An 18,657-nucleotide genomic window follows, 5' to 3' on the forward strand; every position below is an offset into this window, starting at 1 on the left:
TCCAAATCACGTTTGCAGGAATGCAAGTAAAATCCATTTGCCTGTACACGTGGTAATTCAGATCCCAGTATTAATGCCACCGCGTTTTAAAAGTGCGAGCATTCCCATTGCAAGGTAGATTAAGAAACACTTCGGCTAATGAACGTTTTCGGGCTGTGGCGAGTATAATGGAGAATTCGAAACATCGCAGAATACTTTTAGCAGCTATGCAGCCGTTTATTTCCTGGGGTGGTGCAGAATTATCCTACTAAATTTACTCACTTAATAATAGTATTTAGTTATTTCGATAAACACCCCGAATGATTGTCACATAAGCGGTGACACAAAGGTAGAAAATTCTTGTTTTTGAGTCCAGAAAGCTCTATGCAACAGAAACTCCAGATCATTTTGCCGTTTTCATTACGAAATTGCCGTCTTATTCAAGTCTGGCTCAACAATAGAGGGCTGTTTGTTTGGGTAGTCTGCTAGCGTAGTTAAAGATGTTTGCTACAGCAAATCTCGATGGAGGCAGATAGACTATCAGTAAAGCAATCTTAAGAAATTCTCGCGCCCCCAGTACGATTTACTGCTACCTTTATTCTGTACTGGCGCCCTGTGGATGTAAATATGAATATCTTGTAGGATTTCATACTTGTTATTCATTACTTTTTCCGCTTCTGTCAATAATTGGTTTGACTTACGTGTGGCTCTGAATGATTTTAACTGTATTTCGTTATGAATCTTCACGCATTGCTAAATTTGCACACTTTCATGGTAGGTCAGCAAAGGTAATCCAGTATGACTGGTTTGAACCTTGACACAGACTGTTTCGCAGCCGAATGCGTTTAATGTTTTGCTAATTCGTAACGATCTGGGGTACTTTGTCTTACTATAACAGTTATGTTATCTCGATAAGCTGAAATTCACTTTTATTAGTACAGTTCATACTAATTAGCGTTTCTTCTTTCATTTACATCTTATATTTACTTGTGTTTAACACACTAATCAGCATTAATATAGTCATACACATAATTGAAAACAGTCTTACAAAGTTCAGATAATTCGTCAATTTCACGCCTGTGCGTAGTATGTTGGTAGCACTTCGTCGCCTTGCCTGTTATGCTGTGTGGCAGACTTTAAAGCTGTGCAGATCAGCATAACGAAAAGGGGAGGGGTCTCGCCCGTTTTGTCCACGACTGTATATGTCTTTGTTCAAAAGAAGCTTGAAGGCGGATAGCGTAGTACTTCATTAGGTATCTCAGAGCGGAAGCAACCTCTTTGACTAGTTATCAAGTTATACTGAGGTACTAACGTTTCACGTGCGCACGAGTTACTGTGCAGAGTCATTACTGTTGCAAAGTCTTGCAGAACTGAATAAAATGAAAAGAAAAGCAATTCCTCTCCTGTTGGAATCTACGCAAATGATTTTCTCGTTTCCATTCGAATGAGGCGTCTTGAAAACGAAGGTTATGTGAAAAAAATGCGTTACTTGGATTTGAAAAGATAAAGTTGGATCTTAGTTTGCCGTGAACGTGAGGGCCAGTAGAGCCGAAGCTGCGGCCCCATCTCAGTGGAACACAGATAAGCGGAGTTCCCCAGTGGTCGGCGCGCTGATGTTATTACCGACAATTACGCTTCGCGCAGCCAGGAGCAGTCCCTAGAGGCGCCACAGTATCCGCCTCCTGGGACTAGGAGAGTGAATCCGAAACCCTGCGGTCCCCTGTCCACTGATGGGGAGTGTCGAATAGCAGAATCATTTCAGTTACTCCAGTATAGCTACCGCTTCACATTACGTGTAGTTACAGACACAGTTCCAGCGGTGTATTAGGAACGTACGAAAACATTTCACAAGGCGAAAGAACACTGAGATTTGCACACAGATCAAAATTCGGTGCCACATCATCTTGACCTTTCACAGGAAACGATCTAGCCGAAGGACGTTGTTGATTTTATCAGTTGGTAACACGTTATCAACCAAAGCCAAAAGCTTAGATTTTAGTTCTTGTCCAGAAAAGTGATTTTACTTCAGAGAAATGTATAGCTGGTACACGGCCGCCAGCAGTCAAACTGCACTTGCCTGGGAAATTTTCACTCAAAAGAAACATTAACATAATCCAATTTTTACTTAGTTGTTTATTCTTTGCCTATCAATTATCTCTTCCAGTTTTCAGTTCAGGGTTTTATGAACCTGGAAAATACGAAACGTCAATGTCGTGCTTATGCTGCAAATTGTTTATCATAAATTTTTAATACACACATCAATAAATATTCTGCATCATCTCGGCTCCGAGGGTTCCGGAACCTGTACAGAAAATTGGAATAGATATCAACATAAACATCATTTCCGTCCTTTTTATTGCTCATGAAAACCATACATTGCATGTTGTACCACCATACAGCGAGACCTTCAGAGGTGGTGGTCCACATTGCTGTACACACCGGTACCTCTAATACCCAATAGCACGTCCTCTTGCATTGATGCTTGCCTGCATTCGCCGTGGCATACTATCCACAAGTTCATCAAGGCACTGTTGGTCCAGACGGTCCCACTCCTCAACGGCGATTCGGCGTAGATCCCTCAGAGTGGTTGGTGGGTCATGTCGTCCATAAACAGCCCTTTTCAATCTATCCCAGACATATTCTATAGGGTTCATGTCTGTAGAACATGCTGGCCACTCTAGTCGAGCGATGTCGTTATCTTCAAGGAAGTCATTCACAAGATGCGCACGATAGGGGCGCGTATTTTCGTCCTTGAAGACGAATGTCTCGCAAATATGCTGCCGATATGGTTGCACTATCGGTCGGAGGATGGCATTCACGTATCGTATATGACCACCAGCAGCGTACGTCGGCCCCACGTAATGCCACCCCGAAACAGCAGGGAACCTCCACCTTGCTGCACTCATTGGACAGTGTATCTAAGGCGTTCAGCCTGACCGGGCTGCCTCCAAACACGTCTCAGATGATTCTCTGGTTGTGGGCATACGCGACACTCATCGGTGAACAGAATGTGATGCCAATCCTGAGCGGTCCGTTCGGCATGCTGTTGGGCCCATCTGTATGGTGTCGTGGCTGCAAAGATGGGCCTCGCCGTGGACGTCGGGAGTGAAGTTCTGCATCATACAACCTATTACGCACATTTTTATTGTAACACGACGTCCTGTGGCTGCACTAAAAGCATTATTCAACATGGTAGCGTTGCTGTCAGGGTTCCTCCGAGCCATAATCCGTAGGTAGCGGTCATCCACTGCAATAGTTGCCCTTGGGCGGCCTGAGCGATGCATGTCATCGACAGTTCCTGTCTCTCTGTATCTCTTCCATGGCCGAACAACATCGCTTTGGTACATTCTGAGACGCCTGAACACTTTCCTTGTTAAGAGCCCTTCCTGGCACAAAGTAACAATGCGGACGCGATCGAACCGCCGTATTGACCGTCTAGGCATGGTTGAACTACAGACAACACGAGCCGTGTACCTCCTTCTTGGTGGAATGACTGGAAATTATCGGCTGCCGGACCCTCTCCGTCTAATAGGCGCTGCTCATACATGGTTGTTTACATCTTTGGGCGGGTTTAGTGACATCTCTGAACAGTCAGATGCACTGTGTCTGTGACACAACATCCATAGTCAACGTCTGTCTTCAGGCGTTCTGGTAACCGGGGTGATGAAAACATTTTTTGATGTGTGTATAAATTATACTAATTCTAAATTTCAACGAATACAATGAATATTTACAGCGTCTATTAAATCCTCCAGTTACAAACTTACTTACTTACACCTCGGCTCTGTAGCCCTTGAATGGCCTTGGCCTGCATCACAATATCCTGCCATTCTATCCGGTCCGTGACTTTCCATCTCTATACTCTGACGCCCAGCTTTTTCTTGTCTTCTTAAATTCCGTCCACCCATCTCTTTCTGGGACTTTCCTTCCGTCGTCTGCCTCCAGCCTCGCCATCAAAAGTCTTCTTACATTTTCTATCTTCCTCCATTCTGATCACACGTTCTGGCCACCGCAGTCTTCTTATTTTACTGGTAGAGTCAATGTCAGGTTCTTCAAAAAGTTGCTCTGATTCTGCATTCGTACTGATGCGCCAAACTTCTTGATCGCATATTGGGTCATATATTTTACGTAGAACCTTTCTCTCCCACATGCTAAGGATCCTTTCCTCATTTGCAGTCAAGGTCCACGTCTCGGCATTATATATAACAACTGGTGTTATAATTGTTTTATGGATGAGGATTTTAGATTTTCGTGATAGAAGCGATCTCCTAAGCTTGGGTAGTGGGGCAAAGTAGAATCGGCTGCCTGCTGCTATTATAGCTTTCACCTCGCTACTGATGTCATTTGTCTCTGTGACAATCGACGCGAGGTACTTGAAATCTCTCACCCTTTCAAACTCCTTGTCGGCTATCCTGAGATTTGGTAGGTTTCGCTGGTTGGTCATTGCCACATATTTGGTCTTTTTGACATTGACTACCAGGCCAAGCTCCCTTGTACCTCTCTCCATTTGTTGATAGGCATCGACCAGCGCAGCAGTGTTTCGTGCGGGTAATGGCACATCGTCTGCGTAGGCTAGGTACTGCAGTGAACGTGGACGGTTAAAAATGTTTCCTCATCTGTTTACTCTACCTGACTTATGACTTCTTCTAGGCAGAGGTTGAATAACAGTGAGGAAATATAATCTCCCCGTCTCAGTCCCTTCTTCACTTTCTTTTCTCTGGAAATTTCGCCCTGTATTTTTACTTTACAGTAGGTTTCACTGACGATCATCATAATGATTAACGACCTTCTTAGGTATTCCACCCTCTTCCATTACATTCCGCAATGCCACTCTTGAGATGCTATCATAGGCTTGTTTAAATTCGATTTAAAGCTGGTGTCTGCTTATTTGGCGTTCATAACATTTTTCAAGTAGTATGCGTGATGTGAATATTTGGTCACTCTGATAGTCCCCAATTCTCTCTTCCACAAAGGGAGTAAGCTTCGCAGTTAGGATGTTGGAGAACACTTTATATGTAGCATTTAACAGGAAGAGTCCTCGATAGTTACCCTGTATTTGTAGTTTGTACACATATGTGTGCATTTTTGTATCGCGAAGAAGGAATGGAAACTCGTGTTTAACGTCTTATTGAATTAGAGATGGACAGTAGGCTCGAATCGTGTAGAACCGAGGAGGAAATCGGTTATGTTCTTTCGCGAGGAACCATGTCGGCATTAAGAGATTTGGGGAACCCCGGTTCTTCTATTTGTCGTCACGGAATAATTTTTTTCTGTTTGTCATCCCAGTTACATCAATAACCACACTTTGCATCAGTGCAGATGTGTATAGAATGGAGTGTATGTCACGTGTGTAAAGAAAGCTTTTCCATTGATTCGCAGTAGTTGCTGCTGACAACTCAGATGTCTTCAGGCTTCCTCTCTACGATCGAACTCTGACAACGGTAGGACGCAACCGCATGAATAGGGACACACAAGGAAATGTTATAAAACAAAGATTAATGCCACAATACTGTTAATGTGCAGAACAGTACATAATGATACGGTCTCATTAAAATTTCGACCGCTATTATCACAAGAGATAAAATGGCAACGAACTATGATCTATTTACACACATAAAAATGCCATAAAACTGAGGTGAAACTACAAGAGTCAGCCGAAATGTTGTCTTCATAAACACAACACACTTACAAACTTTTTGACTGGTCTGCAGCTAATCTTAGGGCACTGCGGCATGGGAAAAATTGATTAATGATTTGTCTGCTCATAATATTGAAACTTCCTAGCGGATTAAATGTGTGTGGCGGATCAAGTTTCGAACAAGGGGCGCAGGCTTCCACGGGCAATTTTCTTACCGACCTAGCTATCCAGGCATGACGCACGATCCCCTCCTTCCCCCCCCCCTCCTGTCCTCCCCCCTCTCCCTTACAGCTGTACTTCCGCCAGTACCTCTCCCGCACCTTCCAAACTTCACCGAGGTTCTACCTGCTTACCTTGCAGGACTAGCTCTCCTTGAAATACCGATATTGCGGTGACGTGGCTTAGGCACAGCTTCGAGGATTGTTTCCAGAATGAATGTTTCACTCTGCAAGTGAGCGTGCGCTGTTTTGAAACTTTTCGACAGATTAAGAACAGAGATAGGGTGAAAGTAAAGCTGTGAGAGCAGGTCGCGAGCTAAGCTTGGACATCTCAGCCAAAAAGGGCGTTGTCCGCGAACGTCAAAGTTCCGAATCCCGGTCCGGCACACAGCTTTTATCTGCCAGCAAGTTTAAAAACAACGTACACTCCGCTGCGAAGTGATAGATTCATAATATCGTTACCAGTGCTGACATTGAAGAAATCGGTACATGCTACCGTGTAGAAATGTGCATGCATAAAATAAAAATCGAGGAAATAAGTAAATGTTGTGGCTATCAGGATGTGAGAACTTCTTATACACTATTGTAATGGGCCGCTTAAAAACAACGGGCCGTTGTTCCTCATAACTGACACAATGTCTTGGGGTTCATGACCCTTTTGTTATAATAAATAAACAAACGCCGTCTGGATCACAACTTTTTATTTATGAAAACCGGTCAATGTGCGATGCAGATCTTCAGGTCTAGGTTGGAACAAAAAGGCAATAACAATAATAATTTTACGTAAGTGCGATATTACGAACACTTGACTCATGGTGAGGGGAAATGACAAATATTATGAACTCATACATACGTGGAGCCGCAAAGTGCAGTTTGTCAGCGTTGAGTGGAACTAACGTAGCCGCGCAGGACTAGCCGAGCGGTTTCGGGCGCTGCAGTCATGGACTATGCGGCTGGTCCCGGCGGAGGTTCGGTCCTCCCTCGGGCATGGGTGTGTGTGTTTATCCTTAGGATAATTTAGGTTAAGTAGTGTGTAAGCTTAGTGACTGATGACCTTAGCAGTTAAGTCCCATAAGATTTCACACATATTTGAACTTTTTTTTCAATTAACATAGAAAACAAGGAAGTGGTGGGGAGAAAATTTGTCGTGTAGTCACGTGACAAGTAGGTAAGTCATAGATGAGCACATCGAAACAGTTTAAAACTATTTCCCGATGCATAATAAAATAAAAAAGTTAAAATAATTGAGTCGCAGATAGGCACAACAGAAAGACTGTCACAAATAAACTATCGGCCAGCAACGCCTTTGTCAAAAATACACACACACACACACACACAAGCAAACAAACAAAAACGCATCTCACACACACTTGACTGTAGTCTCTGGCAGCTGAAGCTCACACTCTCACACAAACGCGACTCACACACACATGACTGCAGTCTCTGACAGCTGAAGCAACAGCTTCAACTGCCAGAGACTGCAATAAGTGCGTTTGCGTGAGTGTGTGTCTGTCGTCTATTTTTGACAAAGACATTGTTGGAAAAGAGCTAACTTGTGACAGTCTTTTTGTTGTGCCTATTTGCGACCCGGGCATCTCCGCTGTATGGGGAGTGACAACTTTCCTTTTCATAATATTTCTACATTCCATTCTGGATTATCCACTGCTTAAAAAAATGAGACTTAAATGGCACGTTACTGTAGTACATTTCAGCTGGAATGATACCTTAGATAACAGTAGATAAAAAAACAAATGTTACAAACATGCTGACAGGACCCTACGCGGTGTACATTTTTGTTCTTGCTTACGCGCATTAAAATCTTTTTGTTTACTTTTTTTAATTTTTAAAAGCCCGTGCAAATTTACCGTACACAATCTGAGACTTCAAGAAATCTGCCTCCGTTTTAATGAATAAAAAAAGAGTACACTGAGGACTCTTTCTGTAAATTAAATAGGGGGAGAACGAAAAGGAGTTTAGTTAAGAAATAAAGGAGTTTAGTTAAGAAATAATCATAACTGTGAAAGTGTATTACATTCAAGAATGAATGAAGCGTTACGCAATAGCAAATAAAAACACATGCTACAAAGATACTGTCAGCAGTCGTATATTATTGTTCTTGTTTACAAATTATAAAAAGCAGTGCAAAATTACCAAACATATCTGAGCCTTTAAGAAGTTACCTTCGTTTTAGTGATTAAGATCGCTTGTTATTAAAAAATTATATTTCGGGCATAGCTCATCCTTGGAAGATTAAGCAAAAGTCCCCACTCACATTATAGCGTCGCATGAATATGTTAGAGAATGTGTGAGAATGACTCATGCGACGCTACACTTGGACTGCGCCCAAAAGGCGTCGTGTTGTATTTAAGCGACTCTTTACAGTAGTATATACAAAGTGCTCAGGCCTTGTGCACGACTTTACACTGCAACTCGAGCTAGCAGGCTGGCTGCATTTGTAGCTGCCATTGACTGTAGCACGTGCCGCAGTAACGCTGTGTGTTGTGCTGCCGCAGTGCACCACGCGCCGCCGCCGCTGTCTCGCGACGCTGAAGCCGCGGCGACGTTCGGCCGGCACATCAACCTGCACCTCACCTACTCCTTCCAGGCGCAGCAGCCGCCGCCACCCAAGGCCGCCGCCGCCGCCCTCTTCGTGCCGCACGGTAAGCCCCGGCCCAGCTGGACCAAATACACTTCTCCACAAAAGCTTGGAACATCGCAGAGTTTACTACAGTGACTTCTTATAGCACACCCACAGAGGTTTTTACAATACCTTATTGACAAAGTAAACATAATTCCGTCTGAAAACAAAAAGGATTTGGTGTAATTACAAAAATTCATTAGAAAACAAAGCAGGCCCCCTTCTAAGAAAACATCATGAAAACAATAACAGTGAAAATCTTTATCTCATGATGATGATCAGTCTTCAGTAGTGAGTATGTCCTCCCCGCATACGGATGAGTGCTTCCACCCCGCAATGCATGCTCTGGATGAGACCATCAAGTTTATCTTAGGGTACGAGGTCCCACTCCTCAATGGCAGATTCAGTGAGATCCTGATGATTGTTAGGTGGATTTGGACGCTGTGCAATGCCACCTTCAACAGGTCCCACGCATGATCAATTGCGTTCATGTCTGGGGACTATGTTGGCCAATGTATGCTGTTGATGTTGCATCTTCGAAGATACCACCATAATGCTAACGTACGGTGCGATCTTGCATTATCGTAGACTAGGATGAAGTTGTCACCGACTTCACGTCTGTAGTGCCTTACAATCGTTTGTAGGACCTCTTGGAATTATCAGGGAATAGTCAAATTGCAGTAGATGAGAATTAGAGGGGTTCGCCGTCCCATCATTATTGCCGCCCAGAATATTAAATTCCATCTGCAAACGGATCGGCTTCCTGAACGTATCGGCGTTCCTGGTGTCGTCTAGCGCTTCTCCAAACCCTAACACATCTAGTGTCCGGTCGCAAATCAATCCTTACCTCGTCAGCAAATATGGCACTACTCCATTCTGCAATGGTCCAATGCTGATGTGCAAGAGCCCAGGTTCTTAGATTGCGTCGGTTCCGTTGGTTCAGCTCAAGACTTCTTATTGGTCTTCCCGAATGAGGAACAACCTGATCCTTTTTACCACGCACTGTTTGTTCTGAGATACGAGTCCCTGTTGCCAGGGAGAAGTCATTTCCAGAATTTTTGGCAACTGATGTGGGCCCCTGCGAGCCGACAGATGGAGCAAACGATCCTGCATTGGTGTTGTCATAAGAGGACGGTCACTGCGAGATCTATCTTTCACATTTCCCGTCTCTCTGTACTTTCTCCACGCCTTATAAACACCACTTTGAGTGACATGTAACCGATCGCCAGCATTTTGATGTGTATGACCTGCTGAAAGTAAAACCACTATCCTGACCCTATCAAAGTGTTGTATACCTCTACGCGGCATTTTACTGCAATGGTGAACAAAAGCTGAATTAAGCTGTTGTTGATACTGGACGCCCGCGGTGTGCCGCTAAGGCAGAGGTATGTTTACGTAACTGGGAAACGGCCACAAAACATACCAGTAGTAAACACAGTCCAGTATATGGGCACTAACTGGATTATGCATGAAGTGCCCAGGTCAATGACACCTCCATTATCATACACTATATTTTACGATAGTATTCCAAACTTTTGTTGAACTGTGTATACGCTTCATCTTTAGACCTTATCTTCTCACTTATCTCTATTACCATAGGCAAATTAGAAAAAAATGGGGTAAATAATTAATAAAGTTTTGAAACCTAGGGAAAACAATCTTAGGGGATTTAATGGTAAGAAACAGAAAAGTTCTCTCCCCCAGCAGATGAAAATTTCCCTCCCCCCAACCGTTAATTCAACCTTTTTACACCTTTTTCAATTTTTACAAAAAAAAAAGTTCTCTCCCCCAGCAGATGAAAATTTCCTTCCCCCCAACCGTTAATTCAACCTTTTTAAAACTTTTTCAAATTTTACGAAAAATGGTTCATTTTTCGAAGACATATTTTGACATATTTCTAATGAACTTCGGCTCAAAGAAAGTCACATGCAGGTTTTAAGCAAGATAACGAGCTTTCGAGACATTCTACGAGTATGTGGAAGAGTTTCTCATAATTTTCAAATTCGATTTTAATTCAGTTATAACTTTCTTCTATTTCTCCACAACTACTTATATATGTAGCACATAAATATTAGTGCTAAAATTTGAAGATGAGAGAGAGAGAGAGAGAGAGAGAGAGAGAGAGAGAGAGAGAGAGAGAGAGAAAGATAAAGAGAAAGAGAAATTCCTTTTAAAACTGACATTTATTGATTCAGTACAATTCTACTATACAGTTTTTGTTTTGTATCACGCACATTTATATTTATTTTGGAATAAAAATCATTTGTCATGAGAATAGTGAGTTATTGTAAAATTAATTAACAATTACTGTCTTTGTTCTACATTTATAATCATGATATGAAGGGCTTATTTCAGTATTGGTACAAGTCCATTTTTAATCCTTCTGAGATACAGAGTTCTAAAGTTAAATGAGCGCTGAAAAATGTGCAGTTGAGATTTTTCAGCGCTCATTTAACTTTGGGACTCTGTATCTCAGAAGGAACAAAAATGGGCTTGTACTACTATCGAAATAAGCCCTTCATATTATAATACTCTTACAACTAAAATTTCACAATATCTGTTGAACAAATAACCTGTTGTACATAATTACTAGCCTTTTCTTTGCTGCTTCACCCATGTATGTGTTTGACACATGTGGACCACAACTTCTTCTCCCTCTCCCTGTGTCCTTCTCGTCGTCCCTCTTTCTGCCCACCTCATCCTCCTACCTCTACCGGTATATCTCCTCCTCCTCACACTCTTTCACTTAATCTCTTCTTCCCTCTCTCTCTCTGTCCATTTCCTCCACCCCCTCTTTATGACCATAGCTTCCTCTGGCCTCCCTCTAATCATATCTTCCTACCCCTCTACCTCATCCACCTATCTACTACCCATCTAAACCTTCCACCCACCTCATAGACTCCCTCTACCCTCTCCCTGTCCATTTACTTCTCCCCCTCACTCTGTCCATCTCAACCTGTCACCATCCATCCTCACCGCCACATGTAACCTCTGCAGTATAGTTCAATAAAGTAGGCTGCTACTACTGCCTAAAATACCCATCATGCAGTGCAAGCTACATATAATGGGCTTAATAATCATTTGCCCCTGATGTACAGGCATCCATGCAAAGCAAGTCGATAAGGCAAGCTGATACTGTTCCTGTGCAACATACCTTTCATGCAGGTATGCCTATATGACTGGGGTTGGGAAAGCAAGTTTTCATCTTTATTTCCACAACTATTGGAGCCAGGAGGTTGTAAAGCATGCAATGCTGATACTTATGAGATCTACTGTTTCTGTGCCAAACTTAGTTGAAATCGATCTAGGGGATTTGGAGGAGATCCTGGGCATACATACATACACACACTCTGCTTTAGATTTGTGTAACAGATTTACAGGAAACCATTCTCTAAATTTTCTGCCAAATCACTGTCAGTCAACTTAGTGCAGCTTTGTTCTGGGCAGCTTTTACAAGTTGATGTGCAGTGTAAGTCAGCCTTCACACACTTGCATTTTCCTCCACAACCTTGAATCGAGTAATATGTTGTCTGGAGCTGATGACACTTCCATGTGAGTTGGAGAGTCGGATGAATTTCTTTCCAACCCCAGTTTCTGGGATCCGAGCTGTTTTCCAACTATGGCTGAACTTGTGGGTATACTCAATAGGGGTGGAGGCATGCAGTGTTATTAGTGAGTGGCGAATGAGAGAATATGACAGCATTGCTTGCCTGCCCCTTAGGTACATTAAAGCATTGAAATCTGATATCGCTTAAGGTGTCACCACCAGGATCCTTTCCTGTTTTTGTGTAGAGAGAGAGAATGGATGTTAAACGCTTTTGCAATGGCCTCAGGAGACGAAGTTCGATCGTTGAATATTTGTGGAATATTATGAAGATACAAGGATCTATTGAATAGTTGGAAAGTCTATAGCTTCCCTTAACCAAACATGGCTAAAGTGCTGCTGCAACCGTTTATTGCATTAAGAAATAGGAGTGCTTCCTTGGAGTTGTGGATTTGAGTGGTGTTACGTACACCTTGTTCTGAGGCTGCCTGTACCTTCATCATGGAAATATCTTTGTCAGCTGGAACAAGAGATATAAGTAGCATGAGAAGATCAACATACTGTGGATCAAGATTCACAGTAACAACTTGTGGGTAAAGTTTCTTCATCGATGATGGCTGCAGCTGCTTCCATCATACTGATTGGCTCATCTTCTTCAATGACAGCTTGTTAATTGTACCAATGGTTCTACAGAGTACGGCCACTACCACGAAAACGAACAAATAACGGCGTGTAGAGGGGGGCGAGGTGGAATGGCCGGGGAGCTGCCATTGTGGCAAAGAAGACTCCATCACCGCCTAATTTTCAGTCAACATGTTTTTTAGGGTTTTTATTGAAATCTTGATGATAATGGACTTCTGTAGCTACTAAGTACAAAACACTGTTGACGAGTTCGGCAAACTTTCTATCGAAATAATCATCGCTTTTCTCCGCGTTCTCAAGCAGTATGTGTTTCAAAGAATGGACTTCAAACATTCCGCGACGCTTTTGGAGTGTTTTCTTTCTTTCAGACAGTGAGTCACATTTTTCAGCATATATGAAACAGAATTTTTAAAAACTGAATGGATAAGACGAAGACCATCTCAAACCTTATGTAGCTTTCTGGTTAATTAGTTTCTTTACATAACGTTGCTTAATACATTCACGGCGTTTTGTAGAAGAGTATGAGCCCTAGCCTTCCGTTCCTTGCTGACATGTATCGTAGTTTCCAATCCCTTCGCCACTTGTCGTGCCTCTTCTTCCAAAATAGATTTTTTTAGGATCAGTCTGCTGACTAATCTGATGCGGCAGCCCACGAATTCCTCTCCTACGTTAACCTCTTCATCTCAGAGTAGCACTTGCACCTTACGTTCTCAATCATTAGTTGGATATATACTCTATGTGATCAAAAGTATCCGGACACCCGGCTTTCTTGGGCAATGGCAGCCCATTCATCATGGAGTGCTGCACCGAAGAGAGGCATCGATGTCGGTCGGTAAGGCCTGGCTCGAAGTCGGTGTTCCGAAACATCCCAAATGTGTCCTATAGGATTCAGGTCAGGACTCTGTGCAGGCCAGTCCATTACAGGGATGTTATTGTCGTGTAACCACTCCACCACAGGCCGTGCATTATTAACAGGTGCTCGATCGTGTTGAAATATGGAATCCCCATCCTCGAATTGCTCTTCAACAGTGGGAAGCAAGAAGGTGCTTAAAACATTAATTTAGGCCTGTGCTGTGATAGTGCCACGCAAAACTACAAGGGGTGCAAGCCCCCTCCACCTTAACACCACCGTCTCCGAATTTTACTGTTGGCACTACACACACTGGCAGATGACGTTCACCGGACATTCGCCATACACACACCCTACCATCGGATTGCCACGTTGTGTACCGTGATTCGTCACTCCACACAACGTTTTTCCACTGTTCAATCGACCAATGTTTACGCTTCTTACACCTAGCGAGGCGTCGGTTGGCGTTTTTCGGCGTGATGTATAGTTTATGAGCAGCCGCTCGACAATGAAATCCAAGTTTTCTCATCTCCCGCCTAACTGTCACAGTACTTGCAATGGATCCCGATGCAGTTTGGAATTCCTGGGTGATGTTCTGGATAGATGTCTGCCTATTACACATTACGACCCTCTTCAACTGTCGGCGGTCTCTGTCAATCAACAGACGAGGTCGGCCTGTACGCTTTTGTGCTGTACGTGTCCCTTCACGTTTCCACTTCACTATCGCATCGGAAACAGTGGACCTAGGGATGTTTAGAAGTGTAGAAATCTCGCGTACAGACGTATGACGCAAGTGACACCCAGTCACCTGACCACGTTCGAAGTCCTTAAGCTCCGTGGAGCGCCCCATTCTGCTCTCTCACGATGTCTAATGACTACTGAGGTCGCTGATATAGAGTACCTGGCAGCATGTGTCAGCACAATGCACCTAATATGAAAAACGTATGTTTTTGGGGATGTCCGGTTACTTTTGATCACACAGTGTACCAATCTCTCTAGTCTCCTATAGTTTTTACCCTCTACAGCTACCTCTAGTATCATGGAGGATATTCCCTGATGTCTTAACACATGTTCTCTCATGCTCTTCCTTCTTATTGTCAGTGTTTTCCATACGTTCCTTTCTTTCCCGATTCTGCGGAGAACTTCTCATTTCTTATCTTATTAGTCCACCTAATTGTAAACATTCGTCTGTAGCACCGGATCTCAAACACTTCGATTCTCTCAGAAATTTCTTACTCAATTTAAGGCCTATGTTTGATACCAATGAACTTCTCTTGGCCAGGAGTGCCCCCTTTGCTTGTGCTAGTCTGGTTTTTATATCTATGCTTTGTCCGACGCAGCTTATACTTCGCTACTTCGTGATTACCAATTTTGATGTTAAACTTCTCCCTATTGTCATTTCTGCTACTCCTCATAACTTTTGTCTTTCTTAGATTCAGTCGCAGTCCATATTCTGTACTCATTAGATATTTCATACCACTCAACAGATCCTATAAGTTTTCTTTACACTCACAGAGGACAGCAGCCTTTCTTTGATTTCCGTCATTGCTGCTTCGATGTGCAGATTGAAGAGTAGGGCTGAATGAATGCATCCATGTCTTACACCCTTTTTAGTCTTAAAACTTCGTTCTTGGTTTTCTAATCTTACAGTTCCTTGTTGGTTCTTATACATGTTGTATATCACCCGTCTTTCCGTACAGATTACTCCAACTTTTCTCATAATTTCGTCGTACCGTTTTACACTGTTGAACGCTCTTTCTAGATCGACAAAACTATGAGCGAGTCTTGATTTTTCTTCAGTCATACTTCCATTATCTAGCGCAACGCCATAGCTACCTCTCTGGCGCCTTTATCTTTACTAAAATCAGACTAACCGTCATCTATCAGATTTGCTTTCCCATTCTTCTATATATTATCCTTGTCTGCTGCTTGGACGCATGAGCTGTTAATGTCATTGTGCGACGCTTCTCGAACGTACCTTCCCTTCCTATCTTCGAAATTGTGTGGATGATATTTTTTCCAAAAGTCTGATGGTATGATGCTACATACCAATTTTAATATCCGTATGGTTGCCACTCCCCCCAAATGATTTTAGAAATTCCGATGAGTTTTATCTATCCTTTCTGCCTTATTAGATCCCAAGTCTTCCAGAGTTCTTTTAAAGTCTGACTCATGTGAACCCCTGTGTCTTCCATATCGACGCTAATTTTTCTATCATGTCATCGGACAAGTCCTTCCCCTCATAGAAGCCTTCAATGTACTTTTTCCACCTCTATTCCTGGTTTGGTTTAAATGGCTCTGAGCACTATGCGACTTAACTTCTGAGGTCATCAGTCGCCTAGAACTTAGAACTATTTAAACCTAACTAACCTAAGGACAACACGCACATCCATGCCCGAGGCAGGATTCGAACCTACGACCGTAGCAGTCACGCGGTTCCAGACTGAAGCGCCTAGAACCGCACAGCCACAACGGCCGGCCCTCTACTCCTCTCTGCGCCTAACAGTAGAATTCCATTTCACTCTTAATTTTACTACCCTTGCTTATAGTTTCTCTGAGTGTTGTTTTGATCTTTCTATATGTTGAGTCAGTTCTCCCCACGATGATTTCCATATCGATCGTTCCTGCAGCCATTTCGCCTTGTTTGTCCTGCACTTCCTATTTATTTCTTCTTAACGGATTTATTATAGTGTGTTCCTGTCTTTCATTGAACATTTTTGTACTTCTTTCGTCGATCAATTGAAGTATTTCTTCTGCCACCCAAGGTTTCTTCCTTGTGCCTGTATTAGACCGTCCAACCTCTGTGATGGACATTATTAGGAATGTCCACTCCTCTTCGAATGAACTGCCACTCTGGTATTTCTTACCGCAGTATACACATCCTTAGAGAACTTCAAACGCATCCCACCATCCTCACTGCTTCAGTATCCCTCTTTCTTCCGCACTGATTCTTCCAGACCCTTCTCTTAAGCTTCAGTTTACGCTTAATCATTAGTAAATTGTGACCTGAATCTATATCTGCTCCTGGGTACGCCTTATAGTCCAATATCTGATTTCGAAATCTCTGTTCAACCAATGTATAATCCAGGTGGAATCTACCGGTGCCTCTAGGTATTTTACAAGTATACTTCCTCCCCTTGTTATTCTTGAGCCGAGTATTCGCTATTACTATATGAAATTTACTGCAGAACTCGATTAGTCTTTCTCCTCTCTTGTTCCTACTGCCAAGCCCTTTTCTCCCGTAACCCTTTCTTCTCTTTCTTCCCATACAACAGTGTTCCAGTCCCCATCATTATTGGAGTTTCATCTCCCTTTGCATACTAATTTACCCTTTCAGTATCGTCATATACTTTCTCTATCTCTTCATCTTCTGCATGCGACGCTGTCGTGTGTATCTGAACGATCGTTGTCGGAGTCGATTTACTGCCGAATCTGATGAGAACAACTCTGCCACTGAACTGTTCACAGTAGATCACCCTCGCCCCACTTTCCCATTCATAAAGAATCCTATTCCCATTACACCATTTTATAATTCTCTGCTGCTGTTGATGTTACCCTGTATTCTACTATTCCTTCTGCTACGATAGCGTTCCAATCCCCCACGATTACTAAATTTTCATCTCCCTTTACATACTGAATTACCCGTTCAGTATCCTCATAAACTTTGTCTCTTCATCTACTGCTTGCGATATTGGCATATATACCTGAACTATCGTTATCGGCGTTGGTTTACTGTAGAATTTGATGAGAACTACCCTATCACTGAACTGTTCATAGCAGCTCACTCTCTGCCCTACTTTCCCATTCATAACGAATCCTACTCCCACTATACCATTTATCATTTTCCTGCTGTTGTTGGTGTTACCCTATATTCGTCTCACCAGAAATCCTTATTTTCTTGCCATTTCACTTCACTGACGTCCACTGTATCTATATTTAGCCTATGCATTCCGCTTTTCAGATTTTCTAGCTTTCCTACTACATTCAAACTTCTGACATTTCAAGCTCTGACTCTTAGAATGGCCGGCCGGTGTGGCCGTGCGGTTCTAGGCGCGTCAGTCTGGAGCTGCGTGACCGCTACGGTCGCAGGTTCGAATCCTGCCTCGGGCATGGATGTGTGTGATGTCCTTAGGTTAGTTAGGTTTAAGTAGTTCTAAGTTCTAGGGGACTGATGACCTCAGCTGTTAAGTCCCATAGTGCTCAGAGCCATTTGAACCATTTGAACTCTTAGAATGTTATCCCGTCGTTGGTTATTCCACCTTCTTCTCCATGCTCACCTCCCCATTCCATTGGTAGTCTTCTCCAGGAGATCCTAATGGGGGACTAATCCGGAATCTTTTTCCAATGGAGGCACCATACGACACTTTTTCAGTTAACGGCCACATTCCCTTTAATGCAGTGGTTTCCATTGCATTCTGCACCGGGTGATAGGGTCCAGCATTATCCTTCTTTCAGTCCACAGGGAAGAAGAGAGAGTAATAAGAAACACAACAGAACGCAACAAACTGAACTGTCACGTACGACTTTAGTCAGTTCAAGACAAAAACTGATATAAACTGGACAGCGACAGCGAAGGGTAACAGTGAATGAAAGGGAAGTGGAACTTGCCGTTTTCATTGTTGGACGCCAAATCCTGATTTCAACGATACTGAAAACACAAGTCACGTCATCACGTCGGAAAAAATATTCCTTGTACAATTCTACACAAAAAGGGTCTAGTGCATATTTTAAGTCAGACAAATAGTTTGAGAGATATGTGAGATCTGGAATAGGGTGCTGTTAATGCATAATTTTTGCAGCTTTTGTTGCTTAGTCAGTTACGTAAATAAATAAATTATTCTTTAATTTACATAACGGACTAAGTAACAAAAACTGCAAAGATTAAGCATTAACAGAACCCTATTCCAAGTCTTACCCATCTCTAAAACTATTCGTCTGACTTAAAATATGTACTAGACCCTTTTTGTGTAGAATTGTACAAGGAATATTTTTTTGTAGTTATAGCTGTCGTATAACAATGGACAATTTCCCGTAAAAAATTAAAAAGTGCTAGAAACTGACTTATGGCGTGGGAAAAAGCGGAGACTCGCTTTCCGTAAAGGGGAAAATTTTTCTGTTTCTTACTACTACTAGCCGTAAATGAGTATT

At 42.7% G+C, this 18,657-nt stretch overlaps 1 protein-coding gene across 1 annotated transcript in view; it reads left to right on the plus strand.

The window, feature by feature from the left end:
- Positions 1 to 18,657, plus strand: part of LOC126413102 (LIM/homeobox protein Awh) — a 343,996-nt gene that overhangs the window by 315,941 nt on the left and 9,398 nt on the right. Inside the window, exon 5 of the mRNA XM_050082999.1 lies at positions 8,349 to 8,495. Coding sequence (XP_049938956.1) covers positions 8,349 to 8,495 — 147 coding nt within the window. The remainder of the gene's footprint in view (positions 1 to 8,348; positions 8,496 to 18,657) is intronic.

Source organism: Schistocerca serialis, chromosome 1, assembly GCF_023864345.2.
Source record: "Schistocerca serialis cubense isolate TAMUIC-IGC-003099 chromosome 1, iqSchSeri2.2, whole genome shotgun sequence".
Taxonomy (NCBI): domain Eukaryota; kingdom Metazoa; phylum Arthropoda; class Insecta; order Orthoptera; family Acrididae; genus Schistocerca; species Schistocerca serialis.